Source organism: Tachypleus tridentatus, chromosome 3 (genome assembly GCF_004210375.1).
Source record: "Tachypleus tridentatus isolate NWPU-2018 chromosome 3, ASM421037v1, whole genome shotgun sequence".
NCBI classification, from domain to species: Eukaryota; Metazoa; Arthropoda; class Merostomata; order Xiphosura; family Limulidae; genus Tachypleus; species Tachypleus tridentatus.
In genome coordinates, this window is record NC_134827.1 from 109,775,983 (window position 1) to 109,792,214 (window position 16,232).

A 16,232-nucleotide genomic window follows, 5' to 3' on the forward strand; every position below is an offset into this window, starting at 1 on the left:
GATTAGTTACCTTCCCTCTACTCTACCACGGCTCATTTAGGGACATGCAGAATCGGTGGGAATTTCGCGCAAAACTGCACGAGAGTATAACACTCATTTTACCTCTTTTAATAAAGGCAAAGCAATTTTACTGATTGATTATTTGGAATTTGAAGTGATTCAAACACGTAAACTTTCATATCACTGTTTATGTTTAACTGTAACAATATACCAGTGTTTAGTCGGAAGCACGTGTCCATATGAAGGGTTGTGGCAATTTGAATAAATCAAACTTGCTTGAAATATCAGAATTAGGGGAAGGGTTTCAGAGATGTGCTTATATTCATAATTAGATGTGAATCAGTTGTGTTGTAGTATGGGGGTTGAGGTCAAAATATTATGGAAATCAGGATAGAAAAACAACGCAGGAAAAATTGCTCTGAAAACAGGCATAATGTCTAACTTCTATGACCTTTTACTTTGGACCAAAAACTCAACTAAGTTGGAAATATAAACCTGTCACATTTCATAGGGAGGGCCGAAGTGGGTGATGAACCTCGTTGTATTTAACGTCTATGTACTTATGTGTTATTATTGGACATTAAGACATTGGGGACATAACCTCTCTACTAGAAATATACCGATACTTAATCCGTGTCCAATACATAAGACGTGAAACGCCCCCTGTACATCGTTTATTTTGAGGGGTCGTTTAGAAATTTCTTCACTGGTAGCATTCTTTTTTCTCACTTTGTTCAAAGCTTCCTGGATCCACTTGTCGACGAGTCCAGATTGTCTCAGCTTTAGGACACTGACACGTGAATAAAAACGCAAAATAAAACACAGTTGCTTTGATTAATATAAATTTACGTATTCATTTTCATAGCGTAGAAATAGTGCAGTTAAATATAATTTTAAGCTGTGAACTAACCCTATAATTACTATGAAGTTAATATGCTAACATTTATTGTGGATACATAAATCCATTGGTTACAGTGCTACAAGCAACACGAGTCACATAAACTGAGGGGTAAACAATACTGCAGTTCTAAAGTGATGACCCCTGGGGTTTTCACAAAAAGTTAGTGCTTTTGACCAGCATTTGTGGTCTTAACAGGCAAAAAACATAAGATTACCCAGTGCAGTTGCACTGATAAGTGAAGATTGGTAGATAAGTAGGCTTAGTGATAAGGACGTTCGTTTGTTTGTTTGTTTTTGAATTTCGCGCAAAGCAACACGAGGGCTATCTGCAGCATCTATCCATAATTTAGCAGTGTGAGACTTGAGGGAAGGTAGCTAGTCATCACCACCCACCACCAACTCTTGGGCTACTCTTTTACCAACGAATAGCGAGATTTACCGTCACATTATAACGCCCTCACGGATGAAGGTGCTAACGTGTTTGGTATGACGGGAATTCGAACCCGCGACCCTCAGATTACGAGTCCAACGCCTTAATCAACCTGGCCATGCCGGGTCAAGGGCGTTCGAATCACAATCTGCGGGTCACTAGTTCGAATTTAGTCACAGAATATGCTTTCCATTTCATTCGTGTGTGTGTGACGTTATAATGTGACGATCAATCCCAGTATTAGTTAGTAAAGAGAGATAAATGGTAGAGATTAGCTGCCACAGTCCTAATGTAGCTTTGCGCGAAATTTAAGGAACAATGTACACAAGTGGACAATATGACTCTAAAGAGAGAGGAAGAGGTTCAGTGAGTGCCTGACCTTTCGAGGTCTTGCGGCCAAAACTACGATCGTACGGTTGGCGATCTGAAGGTTAAATATAACGTCCAGTAATGACGTCACGTTGCTTATCGGTTGTTTTTCAACTGTGTCACGGAACAACACAATGGTTTCTTTTAACATTGTTAACTGAAGTTTATTACAAGACACGTTTATCACAACAGAGAAAGTAACTTAATATTTCCATCATGTGTCAAGACCCGGCATGACCAGGTGGTTAAGACACTGGACTCGTAATCAGTGGGTCGCGGGTTCGAATCCTCATCACACCAAAACATGCTTACCCTTTCGTGGAGGCGTTATAATGTTACGGTCAATCCCACTATTTGTTGGTAAAAGAGTAGCCCTAGAGTTGGCGGTGGGTGGTGATGACTAGCTGCTTTCCCTCTAGTCTTACACTCCTAAATTAGGGAACGGCTAACGCAGATAGCTCTCGTGTAGCTTTGCGCGAAATTCGAAAAACAAACAAACATACTGGCTCAATATTTCACTGTTACAGTATCGTTAAGAGGTATCAATAACGTAAAACATTTTCTAATTCACGTGAAAGTCTCGATTAGTGAACTCGTGCGTTGCGAAATAGTTCTTGTTCTGGTACCGCTTTTGAATATTTAAATATTAAGCTTTCAAAAACGTTGCAACACGTTTCGTTTTTATTTATTATTTTGAAAGTTTAGTGAAGAAAGTGTGCCTTCTACTATGATTTAAAGAACCAAACTATACGAACGTACGTTTTGTCGAAGGCGTTTCTAAAATAAGATCCTTTCTGATGAGCTATTCCGTAACCAGAAATTTGGAAATTGTCTCTTGCGAACTGAAACTTTTGGATGTGTTGTATGTCAGCGTCGACCGTTAGGTGGCCTCCTAAATAAGCGTAATTCTCTTTGAAACACTTGGCTAAGCCTTCTTTGTCACTGGTTACGAAGTTTTCTGGCCTGGACTCCATGTTGTTTAGGATCACAGCAAACGCTTCTGACTGAGGATTCTAAAAAAAAGAATTAAAATTATGTTTCATCTCTTTAATATAAGTAACAGAGTAAGGGGTGCACTGGGGGCATGGTCCCCCCATATGTGACCCATTAGTAAAATGCCCATTTGAGTGTGAAATAAATTGTGTAGAAATATCAGGGCAAGTCTACATTAGCCCAAGGGTCACGTTAACACAGTAAATAAGGTGTCCCCAATCGTCAGAAAAGGGCCTGGCATGGCCTAGCGCGTTAAGGCGTGCGCTTCGTAATCTGTAGGGTCGCGGGTTCGCGCCAAACATGCTCGCCCTCCCAGCCGTGGGGGCGTTATAATGTGACGGTCAATCCCACTATTCATTGGTAAAAGAGTTGCCCAAGAGTTGGCGGTGGGTGATGATGATTAGCTGCCTTCCCTCTAGTCTTACACTGCTAAATTAGGGACGGCTAGCGCAGATAGGCCTTGTGTAGCTTTGCGCGAAAATTGAAAAATAAAACAAAATAAGTATTTTCTAGGAATATAAAACAAATATTTAAGACAATTAAAAAAATGCCCCCTTACTTGTCGACCTAATGGGGGGCAGTATAATTCGACTCCACTTGCATTCCCAAAGGTTAAATAAATTATTTAAATCAGTGCTTAAATGAATTAGTTATCTAATGAAATTTGAAGTGGCACATTTAAGGTGGTTTTAAGAAAAAGCGAAACTGTTCAATCATGAGAAATGAATCAGAAAGTAAAAGGTGTTATATTTTTTACCTTAAACAGGTTATGATCAGAGGAGTCCTTAATCACGCCACAAGAAAATGTTCCAGCCTTGATCTTATCCACGAGTTTATCAATGGTATCTAAAGACTCCTGGGTCCCAGGGTTTGCCATAAATGACGTCAGTGTGCCACTGTAAGCTGTAATAATCGTTACAACAAAAATCCACCAGGTGGCCATGAGGAAACGACCAGGATGTGTGTTAGGAACGTAGCTGTCTGATAAAGACACTTTGGGTGAGCAGAAACATATTTAGAATTGCAATATTCAGAGAAATAATAAACTTCATCTTATTGTTCTACAAAGTCACAATTTTCAGCCATGCTTCTCTAAAACCTGTAATTTGTTCTAAGTTAAACCTTCAGTCCGGTAAGATATCATTAATCTAATCTATATGCATCCATTCACCATAGGCCCGTTATGGCCAGGTGGTTCAGGCACTCGACTCTTCATTTGAGGGTCGCGGGTTCGAATCCTCGTCACACCAAACATGCTCGCCATTTTAGCCGTAGGTGTGTTCTAGGTTACGATCAATCCCACTATTCATTAGTGAAGGGTAGCCCAAGAGTTGGCGGCGGGTAAAAATAATGACTAGCTGCCTTCCCTCTAGGCCTGCACTGATAAATTGGAGACGGCTAGCACAGATAACCCTTGTTTAGCTTTGCGCGCAAATTCAAACAAACCTTTCTTCATAAACGTATTTCATTGTTTCTCGATCTACTATCAGGAGCCAACGGGGATTAATGGTCAGTTTGTTTGGACTGTGAATACAAAGATCCATGGTTCGCGTCTCTTTGCCTTAAAGAAAATTGCGCTCTGCATTGTGGGATCGTGAGTGCGTTTAAGAATGACAGCTTAAGTTGTTGTTTATTTAAACAACAGTAATGCAAGAGGTAAAGTCAGGTTCTGTTGATCTGCTGCCACACAATTAGTTTATCATTTTTTTCTTAGAATGGAAGTTTCGTAACGCATAACGGATTAGCCCTGAGCCTTAAAGATCTAGATTCTGATAAAATAAATTGTTAGTATTTGTGTATAATTAATTTTTTGCCTTACATGAAAGTTTAAAGTTGACTCTTTGTGTTTGAATTTTTTTTTTTTTTTGCGCAAAGCTACACGAGGGTTGTCTGCGCTAGCCGTCCCTAATTTAGCAGTGTAAGACTAGAGGGAAGGCAGTTAGTCAGAACCACCCACTGCCAACTCTTGAGCTACTTTTTTACCAACGAATAGTAGGATGGGACGTCACATTACAACGCCCTACGACTGAAAGGGCGAGCATGTTTGGTGTGACGGAGATTCGAACCCGCGACCCTCAGATTACGAGTCGAACGCCTTAACCTACCTGGCCGTGCCGGGCGTTTGAGAAGTTAATTAATATTTTCATGGATTTGTTTAGTCAGTCCCAATAATATTTTTTCTTTTTTTACGGGGGAGGGAGGAAGGGGGGCAGGTTGTTCTGTGGCGATGTTCTAGATTTCATTTCCCAGGTTCGAGTTGACCTGTGGTTCATGTTCCTGCTGATTTCACAATGTAAAGCTCCACCGCAGATAAACGAACCCTAGATTATATGTTTGTATAAACTTCGACTACGTCGCGACGCCCCGTGTGTCGTTAAGGGCGCATCTAAACAATGATGTATTTGTGATTTGTCCCCAGCTGGTATCAAAACCCAGTTGTTAAAGATATAAGCCCTCACACGTACCGCAATATAAAACGAGAAATAATCTCAATAAATTAATTTGATAATAAAATATATTTATGAATATTACAAGCGTTGCGGGTTCGATTCCCCGTAGTGGACAGAGAGCGGATACTCAGATGTGTAGCTTTGTACTTAACTAACAAACCTTCAACTAACGTAACAATAATAGTTCAAGCACTATCTTCTCTAACATTCACCTTTCTGTGCAAGTCAGCTGGTTACGTTGTTTCTTAAATCTATTTTGTGTGATGAAATATACCGTGTTTGGCTGTATTGTCTTTACCAAGTCAACTGTTTAACCAACCTGTTATCACGTTACAAAATCTGTAATTTGTTTATTTAGTTAAAGATTTCCACCATCTCAATAATATTTACAACAGGAAGAGATAAAACCAGATAATTGGGGTTCGATTTTTTTAAAATTACTTTATGAAAAACAAATGTTAATAAAACATATATAAAAGGGAAACTTAAGTGTGTTTGTGTTTTTCGTATAGCAAAGCCACAAAGGGCTATCTGTTCAGCCCACCGAGGGGAAATCGAACCCCTAATTTTAGCGTTGTAAATCCGGAGACATGCCGCTGTACTAGCGGGGGGCGGGGAAACTTAAGACCCCGACATTTCAGTTAAAACATTAATTTAAAAGTAATATAAGGGGGATATAGCACTATTTATTTAAGTCTCAATGTTCGTCATTATGTACCCTAAAAAGCCGAGGATGTCAGGCTTGTAAGGGTTAATTTAAATTTATTTTATCTTTATCTCAAATTGATTTTGTTTTTTTGCAGGACATGTTCCCATCTTTCAAACAAGTTTAATTATGTTATTGTTTTTAAGAAAAGTGATATAAAAATACCTTGAGCAACAATTCCCTTAAGAAGTAGGACTACAGCTTTTAGGTAAACAAATTTGTCGTTAGATTTTTTTTCTTCGTCTTCTCTTATTCCTTGAGCGGATGTATACAGATGAAAACAGTTTTCACTCATGAGTAGATTAAAGGCTTCTGTAAAAACTGCCAGGGTTATTGCCAACCACACCTAGATAAAGATAAACTGCTTTTATAAACTCATCCGCAGGTGAGCTATCAAAACAGTGTATACAGCTGTCACTAAGCCTAAATTTGTTGTTATTTACGAACGTATAATTTATCACACGAAATGTTAAATCAGTTTGGTCAAAGTTAACAGTAAGTCTAATCTGCAAGCCGCGATACTCTTAACATGTTGTACGTTTTTCAAGTTCAATAATTTCTGTTGTCAGCTCGATTTTACAATGTTTACGTTAAATTAACCCTTTTGACACGTCTCATTGTTTGTTTACTTTGTTTTTGAATTACGCGCAAAGCTACACGAGGGCTATCTGCGCTAGCTGTCCCTAATTTAGCAATATAAGATTAGAGGGAAGGCAGTTAATCATCACCACCCACCGCCAACTCGTGGGCTATTCTTTCACCAACGAATAGTGGGATTGACCGTAACCTTATAACGCCCCAACGGCTGAAAAGATGAGCATGTTTAGTGTGAGGGGGATTCGAACCCACGACCCTCAGAGTACGAGTCGAGCGCCTTAACCATCTGGCCATGCCGGGGTCAATATAAGAAGAAGAGAAAAAACTTATTTGCGTTCAGTTGGTCATTGAAAAGTTACTTTTACGTTAACTTCACTAGTTAACTTCCATCTTTCAAGTGTAAAAGATTTTGGGGAAGTGAACGCCCCCCGAACACCCCTTAGTTGTTACCTGCCTTCATTGGTGCATTTCTGTAGAGCTCGATTCATTTTGAATTTTCTTCCCCTCCAGCCTCTTATTTCCTAAGCCTATAATTATTATTCACTCTAATTCTTGATGCTCACGCATACTTTAAGTTTCAGTTTTGTTAAGTGGACAAAGCGATAAGAAATAAGGAAAACTTCAGTACCTTCTATATTTCTTGCTTCTTATTTTTTCAGGTTTGTTTGTTTCTTCTTTTATTCTTCTAAACAATGATTAACTCAACCTCTCGGATATTTTTAGCTGCGGCATATCGGCTCATAGACGGTTCCGAGTTTGTTAGTTTATTAGCTCCTAATTCCGTTATCCCTTGACCGATTTATGATCTGGTTACAGTTTTGGACTCAGGAGGTCAAACCCTTTCTACTGATGTATTTGACGATGCCCAAAGTCTCGTAGATTAATTTAATTTAATTATGATGATATTGGAGATCCTCTCTTGTTTTGTATGTATTTTTTCACCTCTTACTCAGATTATCTTTGTCAATTAGTTTATTCAAACTTGTTTTTTCTTGTTTTAAATCTAAATTTTTGTGTCAATTTTTATTCTGTGCTCGAATCACTGGTAATACGGAAATAAAAACAATACAAGTGGTGTGATATGAACGCATTTCTACCTGTTCCTTAAGAAAGAAATAGTGGGAGTTATAACAGTACCCTTAAGCACAACGTTCTACAAAGTCCTTGGTGTTTTAAGGGTTAGAGGCACAACTACATTCCTTAAGAAAGAAATAGTGGGAGTTATAACAGTACCCTTAAGTACAACGTTCTACAAAGTCCTTGGTGTTTTAAGGGTTAGAGGCACAACTACATTCCTTAAGAAAGAAATAGTGGGAGTTATAACAGTACCCTTAAGCACAACGTTCTACAAAGTCCTTGGTGTTTTAAGGGTTAGAGGCACAACTACATTCCTTAAGAAAGAAATAGTGGGAGTTATAACAGTACCCTTAAGCACAACGTTCTACAAAGTCCTTGGTGTTTTAAGGGTTAGAGGCACAACTACATTCCTTAAGAAAGAAATAGTGGGAGTTATAACAGTACTCTTAAGCACAACGTTCTACAAAGTCCTTGGTGTTTTAAGGGTTAGAGGCACAACTACAGACAGTGATGTTTGTTACAATGGTTTGTCTGTGTTTTGCCCACCGCGGATATCGAAACATGGTTTCTTACGTAATAAATCCGCCATTGTGGGGACTGACGAAGTGAATTCTTTCTATTTTACCTGTTTAATGCATTTGAATCTGTTAGTAAATAGTACTGCATATCATATAATAAATATTGTATCATGATATAAACAGAAAATACATATGAACTCGGCGACACTAAGATTAGGAACCCAGCATGGCCAGGTGGGTTAGGGCGTGCGACTCGTAATTCGAGGGTCGCAGATTCGCATCCCCGTCGCGCCAAACATGCTCGCCATTTTAGCCGGGGGGCGTTATAAAGTTACGGTCAATCCCACTATTCGTTGGTAAAAGAGTAGCCCAACAGTTGGCGGTGGATAGTGATGACTAGCTGCCTTCCCTGTAGTCTTACACTGCTAACTTAGGGACGACTAGTGCAGATAGCCATCTTGAAGCTTTGCGCAAAATTCAACACAAACCAAACCATTAGTAAAAGAGTAGCCCAAGAGTTGGCGGAAAGTGGTGATGATTAGCTGCCTTTCTTCTCATATTTCACTGCAATATTAGGGACAGCTAGAGCAGGTAGTCCTCGTGTAGCATTGCACGAAGTTCAAACAAACCAAAATCCTTACCGCAGATGGGAGGGTTGTACTCCACACTTTGGGGACATGGATGCGTTATAAGAATGACAGTCAAACCTCAATACTTGATTACAGTAAAACAAAAGTGAGATAAAACATCCACCTCAACTTTGGTTACAAGTTTTACCAGGTAACATGAGCATCACGACAGAATAAAATCTTCTAAAATAATTTTAGTTAAAACAAAAACTGGACATCAAAAAACAACGTCGGAATTCTCACGATGACATTTAGAAGCTGAATATTGAGTAACTTATCGCTGGTTGGTTGGTTTAATACAACGTTTGTCGCTTACAAGGTGTCTTACTTGTCTTCTGTTTCAACTCTACTCAGAGTAAGTTTCGTAATTCCCAAAGTAGCATGGACAAAAAAGACTTTTGTCTGATTTTCCTCAGCGACTTCAAATTCGAACGAAAAGTTACCAAAACTACACGGAACATTAACCAGAGACTCGGCCACGGATTTGTTACTGAACGTACAGTTCAGTGTTGGTTCCAAAGGTTTCAACATAGAGATGAAAGCATTGAAAAGCATAAAGGTCGTGGAAGGAAGCCATCTTTAGATGAAAACACATTGAAGGAAACAGTTGAGACAGACCCTCACACAACAGTACGTGAGCTTGTAGAAAAGCTAGACACAAGAAAATCAAACATTGCCAACCACCTGAGTGTGATTGGAAAAATGAAAACGTTGGATAAGTGGATTCTGTATGAGCTGACTGAAGATCAACAAAATCGGCGTTATGAGACCTGTCATGGATGACGCTCCAAACATTAAACGAATTGGGAATCGAGGTTCTGTCTCATCCACCTTATTATCCAGACCTTTCTTCTACAGATTTTCATTTTTTAAAACACTTTAACAACTTTTTGAACAATAAACGCTTTCAAAACCAAGCAGCCGCAGAAGAAGCTTTCAAGGAGTTCATTGACCACAGAAACAGTAGGGTCATAAACAGCATCGTTACATGTGGATAACATTGTGTTAAAGTAAATGGTGCTTACTTTAGTTAAAGCATGTTTTACAACATTGGTTTATACTTTTACAAATGCCCCCCAGTGGCTCAGCGGGTTTCGATACCCGTGGTGGGCAGAGCACAGATAGCCCATTTGTGAAGCTTTGTGCTTAATTCAAAACAACAGCTTTTACAATATTCACAGTTCAAAAACTGCATTTAGTTCTGGACAACCTCATAACATGCTGCGTAGCTACTAGTCTTAATGTCATTTTTAACACAATAATAACAACTGAATACACAGTTTAACATATTTACAGGTTTATTAACAAGTGTTCCAGAGCCACTAAACCATTTATCTATTACGTCCACCTTAACTTGTAACAAGAAAATATCTAAATCATTTATCAGTTACGTCCACCTTAACTTGTAACAAGACAATATCTAAATCATTTATCAGTTACGCCCACCTTGACTTGTAACAAGACAATATCTAAATCATTTATCAGTTACGCCCACCTTGACTTGTAACAAGACAATATCTAAATCATTTATCTGTTACGTCCACCTTAACTTGTAACAAGACAATATTTAAATCATTTATCAGTTACGTCCACCTTAACTTGTAACAATACAATATCTAAATCATTTATCTGTTACGTCCACCTTAACTTGTAACAAGACAATATCTAAATCATTTATCAGTTACGTCCACCTTAACTTGTAACAAGACAATATCTAAATCATTTATCAGTTACGTCCACCTTAACTTGTAACAAGACAATATCTAAATCATTTATCAGTTACGTCCACCTTAACTTGTAACAAGACAATATCTAAATCATTTATCAGTTACGTCCACCTTAACTTGTAACAAGACAATATCTAAATCATTTATCAGTTACGTCCACCTTAACTTGTAACAAGACAATATCTAAATCATTTATCAGTTACGTCCACCTTAACTTGTAACAAGACAATATCTAAATCATTTATCAGTTACGTCCACCTTAACTTGTAACAAGACAATATCTAAATCATTTATCAGTTACGTCCACCTTAACTTGTAACAAGACAATATCTAAATCATTTATCAGTTACGCCCACCTTGACTTGTAACAAGACAATATCTAAATCATTTATCAGTTACGTCCACCTTCACTTGTAACAAGACAATATCTAAATCATTTATCTGTTACGTCCACCTTAACTTGTAACAAGACAATATCTAAATCATTTATCTGCTACGTCAACCTTAACTTGTAACAATACAATATCTAAATCATTTATCTGTTACGTCCACCTTAACTTGTAACAAGACAATATCTAAATCATTTATCAGTTACGTCCACCTTAACTTGTAACAAGACAATATCTAAATCATTTATCTGCTACGTCAACCTTAACTTGTAACAATACAATATCTAAATCATTTATCTGTTACGTCCACCTTAACTTGTAACAAGACAATATCTAAATCATTTATCAGTTACGTCCACCTTAACTTGTAACAAGACAATATCTAAATCATTTATCTGTTACGTCCACCTTAACTTGTAACAAGACATTACAGACTTGATAATTAACAATAATCAATACAAATTTAATAATGTCTGTAAAATAATCAGTTAAAAACAATGACTGTTGGATATTAAACCCAGACCCTGTTGTAGACGTTCGGTAAATCACATCGGTCTGTGGACAAATGTCTGTTGTTGTGAGAGTAAGGAACTCATTAGAAGTAAACGTTTGGTTTTCTACAATATTGACCAACACAGCAGAGCGTGGACAATAATAGATTTATATTAAAGAGAACAACAGCCAGGTGTTAGGTAATCATCAGTAAGTGAAGTAATGAACATGAAAGGTGTAAAACATTTAGTTTCTGTAAACTACATGAATCACTTGGGGAACGCGCATTCATTTCTAAAATAGCAAAATAGCAATAAGTGTTTTTATAATAGTCGAAAATTAATGAATGATTCTTAGATCATTCTACAATAAGTAATGTATTACCAAGATTCAATATGAATCTTTTGTATTTTGTGAATAAAAGGAAACTTTCACAAAGGTTTTTGTCTCCAACATTATCGACATAATAACATTTATAGACTTTATATTCCCAGTATTTGTTCATTAAAAACATCTCACACTATTGGTCTAATGCCATCTAGCGGTATGTATACATATAAATAGATAACGTTTTTGTTATTTCTTGCGGAAACTACAGCACTCTATAAATTATAGTTGTTTCTATTTGTTAATGAAAGCTAAAGCGTTATTAGGGAAGTTGAATACTTTGACGTCACAGTTGTGTCAAATCAACTAATATTTAAAACCACTGTTGAATTCCACCATATTTTCTGTTTCACTGCAACGCAGTCCTGTTAACAACCAAAACAACATCCACAACAGTTGTTGCGTCAGGTATGGAGCTGTCTTTCTACTTGTTATGGTGTTCGTGCATAGAGAGGGTTATTTTATTAAATTATATTGGCCCGGCATGGCCACGTGGGTTAAGGCAATCGACTCGTAATCCAAAGGTCGCGGGTTCGAATCCCTGTCGCATCAAACATGCTCGCCCTTTCAGCCGTGGGGGCGTTATATGTGAGGGTCTATCCCACTCTTCGTTGGGGAAACAATAGCCCAAGAGCTAACGGTGGGTGGTGATGACTAGCTGCTTTCCCTCTAGTCTTTCACTGCCAAATTAGAGACGGCTTGCGCAGATAGCCCTCGTGTAGCTTTGCGCGAAATTAAAAAAAACAACAGAAAACAAACAAACTTTCAAGGGTGTCGTTACACAACCACTCACGACAAAAGAAAAAATAGAAACAAATAAGAAACTTCAACTAACGTTTGTTTGTTGTTTAATCTCTGAAAGACTAGAGGGAAGGCAGCTAGTCATCACCATCCACCGCCAACTCTTGGGCTACTCTTTTACCAACGAATAGTGGGATTGACCGTTACATTATAACGCTCCCACGGCTGAAAGGGCGAGCATGTTTTGTGCAACAGGGATGCGAACCCGCGACCCTCAGATTACGAGTCTTATGCTTAACCCACCTGGCCATGCCGAGCAGACAACCTTGAAATACCAGACTGTTTGTTGTTGTCCACATGCTACCTTGTATTAAACATTGCGTAATTCTCTTTAAGGAGAAATAACAGTGACGTAATTATTTTGTTGTAATTTGGCAATTATTAATTACTACACTTTTTTTTTTTAAATTAAAATAATTATATTCTCATAGTTTGGCTATATCGATAACATAATTGAGAAATTATACGGTTCATTCGTTGAGAGATAAAATAATAACCAGCATTTATTAAAATATAAAACATACATTACCGTCCATTGAAAAGGAAATACAATCACCCACGCTTTACTGTTTTCAGATGGCGCTCGTGTGACGAACGTCGTTCTGTCGAAGCAGTAAGCAGGACTGAAGTCAACCACCTGTCTCCTAGCGAGAGAAATGGTCATTCCACCCATGGCGAGGTCCACCTCCTAAACATTTATTTATTTTATTACACAGAAAAGATCCAGGTCTTATAAATTAAACATTTCATTAACGTTTAAAGTTTGTTTTCAACAAATATTTATTACTACACAAAAAGACTTCGAGTCTTTTAAATTGGAAACCGTTATTATATGTAACATGTTTGTCTTTCGATAAGTATACCTTATAACACAGAGAAGCAACTGTGTGAAAAACAAACTGTAACTTTTAGTTTAAGCTTCGATACACGAAGTTATAGTACACAATAATTATGTGTAAAAACAATTCATGTCACGAATCACGTTTCCATGGTGATAAGGAAGTCCAATGGACGAAACTTTTATAGCTTTTTATATCAACGCACGATTATTTCAATGAACAGTAAAACCTGTGTCAAGTTTTATGTTAAAATTCATTAAAAGGTATCTTCTAATAACTTCAATATCAACAAAATGTGGAATTGCTGAAAGAAAGAAAGTTATTTTTTTTCTTAATCTTAAGTTATGCATTTCACCCTTTCTTAAAAGCTGGTTGCTAAGATATGTGCCTACAAGTATTTTTATATTTTTATTCATTATAGACTTAATTTATTTTTTATGAAGACTATTGTTTTGCACTCTTTCGCATAGTTTTTCTATATGGATTTAGAATTAACCTAAATTTTCTAAGCTATTGATTTATTATTGGGATTACGGCCGAAAATGTCGATATAAAAGTGTGCTCGGCTGGTTCACGTGACATGTTAATAAAACTTGAACATGTGAGTATTTAAATAAATCAACATCGTACTTATATTGTTGACACCCCTTAACTCGAAACTAAAACTGAACACCTAGTTTCCATCACTTTTACATTAAGACACCGCGTCACGAAAAAAATGACCAAAAGTTAGAAGAAAAAACGTCAAAGCCGAAAAGCAAGTTGGAGTGGTCAGACCACGTAACCGTAATCCAATAAAAACAATCTTAAAATTTTCTTCTTCTGATTAACAAAAATATAATCATCTGTAAAATGTCTTGTCAGGAACATAAACATGGAAAGAAGGGGCACTACTTCACCTGTGGCATTTGTAGCCAGTTACCTTTGAATTCATGTTTGTATAAAGTAATTAGAACCAAAGAAGTGATGCTAAAAGAAGGGTACTGAGAAGGACAAGTGACGTCAGAGGTCAAAATCGTATTAGATTAGAAGACAACGAAGTATATGATATTGATTCTAGGGAATATGAGAACGCTGAAACCTCTAAAACCATTAGTGCTATATACACGAGTACATTTTGTTCACACTTCATGGATTTTAGATCTGAATAGCAGAGACAAATAGTTTATTTCTACCAATCAGCGCTTTATGGAACATAATGTTTCTAAATTTGGCGCGACGACCAGAGGGGTCAGTTTATCGTGACTGTGAAAATTAGATAAACAATGACTAGCTGACGTCAAACACTTCAATAAAAGGTTATTATATATCTTTGTGTCAAATAACTTTCAGAATAATATTCAGAAAAGGAATGTAAATATGACACTTCGTGCCTATAGACGGTATGTTAGTCTTTAATGCAAATATATATGAAAAAAATTCTTGATTCATAGAAAATATATTTTTATATCAAAAGAATTACATAACTCCTAATCATGTACTTCTAACGCACTGATTTTTAAAAATCTACAAATTACCATAAAACCATTTGAAAAAACAAAACAAAACACCACATACTAACGGAAAACAAGAAACAAAAGCTAGATACCAACGGAAAACAAGAAACAAAAGCTAGATACCAACTGAAAAAAAGAAACAAAAACTAGATACCAACTGAAAAAAAGAAACAAAAGCTAGATACCAACTGAAAAAAAGAAACAAAAGCTAGATACCAACTGAAAACAAGAAACAAAAACCAGATACCAACTGAAAACAAGAAACAAAAACCAGATAACAACTGAAAAAAACGGAAACAAAAACTAGAAACCAACTGAAAAAAAGAAACAAAAACTAGATACTAACTGAAAAAAAGAAACAAAAACTAGATACTAACTGAAAAAAAACCAGAAACTAACTGAAAAAAAGAAACAAAAACTAGACACTAACTGAAAAAAAACAAACTAGATACTAACTGAAAAAAAGAAACAAACTAGATACCAACTGAAAACAAGAAACAAAAGCTAGATACTAACTGAAAAAAACCAGATACTAACTGAAAAAAAGAAACAAAAACTAGATACTAACTGAAAGAAGAAACAAAAACTAGATACTAACTGAAAAAAAAACTACATACTAACTCAAAAAAAAACAAACTAGATACTAACTCAAAAAAAAAAAAACAACTAGATACTAACTGAAAAAAAACCAGAAACTAACTGAAAAAAAACAAACTAGATACTAACTGAAAAAAAAGAAACAAAAACTTGATACTAACTGAAAAAAGAAACAAAACTAGATACTAACTGAAAACCAGAACTAACTGAAAAAAAGAAACAAAAACTAGACACTAACTGAAAAAAAACAAACTAGATACTAACTGAAAAAAAGAAACAAACTAGATACTAACTGAAAACAAGAAACAAAAGCTAGATACTAACTGAAAAAAACCAGATACTAACTGAAAAAAAGAAACAAAAACTAGATACTAACTGAAAGAAAAAACAAAAACTAGATACTAACTGAAAAAAAAAACTACATACTAACTCAAAAAAAAAAAACAAACTAGATACTAACTCAAAAAAAAACAAACTAGATACTAACTGGAAAAAAACCAGAAACTAACTGAAAAAAAAAAAACAAAAACCAGAAACTAACTGAAAAAAAACAAACTAGATACTAACTGAAAAAAAAAGAAACAAAACTTGATACTAACTGAAAAAAAGAAAAAAAACTAGATACTAACTGAAAAACAAACTAGATACTAACTCAAAAAAAAAAACAAACTAGATACTAACTCAAAAAAAACAAACTAGATACTAACTCAAAAAAAACCAAACTAGATACTAACTGAAAAAAAACAGAAACTAACTGAAAAAAAAGAAACAAAAACCAGAAACTAACTGAAAAAAAAACAAACTAGATACTAACTGAAAAAAAAGAAACAAAAAC

General features: G+C 36.2%; 1 protein-coding gene across 1 annotated transcript in view; it reads right to left on the reverse strand.

The window, feature by feature from the left end:
* Positions 1-431: 431 nt before the first annotated feature.
* The window catches only part of LOC143245965 (putative glutamate receptor), a 61,549-nt gene continuing 45,748 nt past the window's right edge, over positions 432-16,232 (reverse strand). The window contains exons 4-8 of the mRNA XM_076492217.1: positions 12,995-13,153; positions 6,014-6,194; positions 3,450-3,673; positions 2,459-2,712; positions 432-790 (exon numbers count right to left, since the gene is read on the reverse strand). Of these exons, the coding sequence (XP_076348332.1) occupies positions 571-790; positions 2,459-2,712; positions 3,450-3,673; positions 6,014-6,194; positions 12,995-13,153 (1,038 nt within the window). The 3' untranslated portion in view covers positions 432-570. The remainder of the gene's footprint in view (positions 791-2,458; positions 2,713-3,449; positions 3,674-6,013; positions 6,195-12,994; positions 13,154-16,232) is intronic.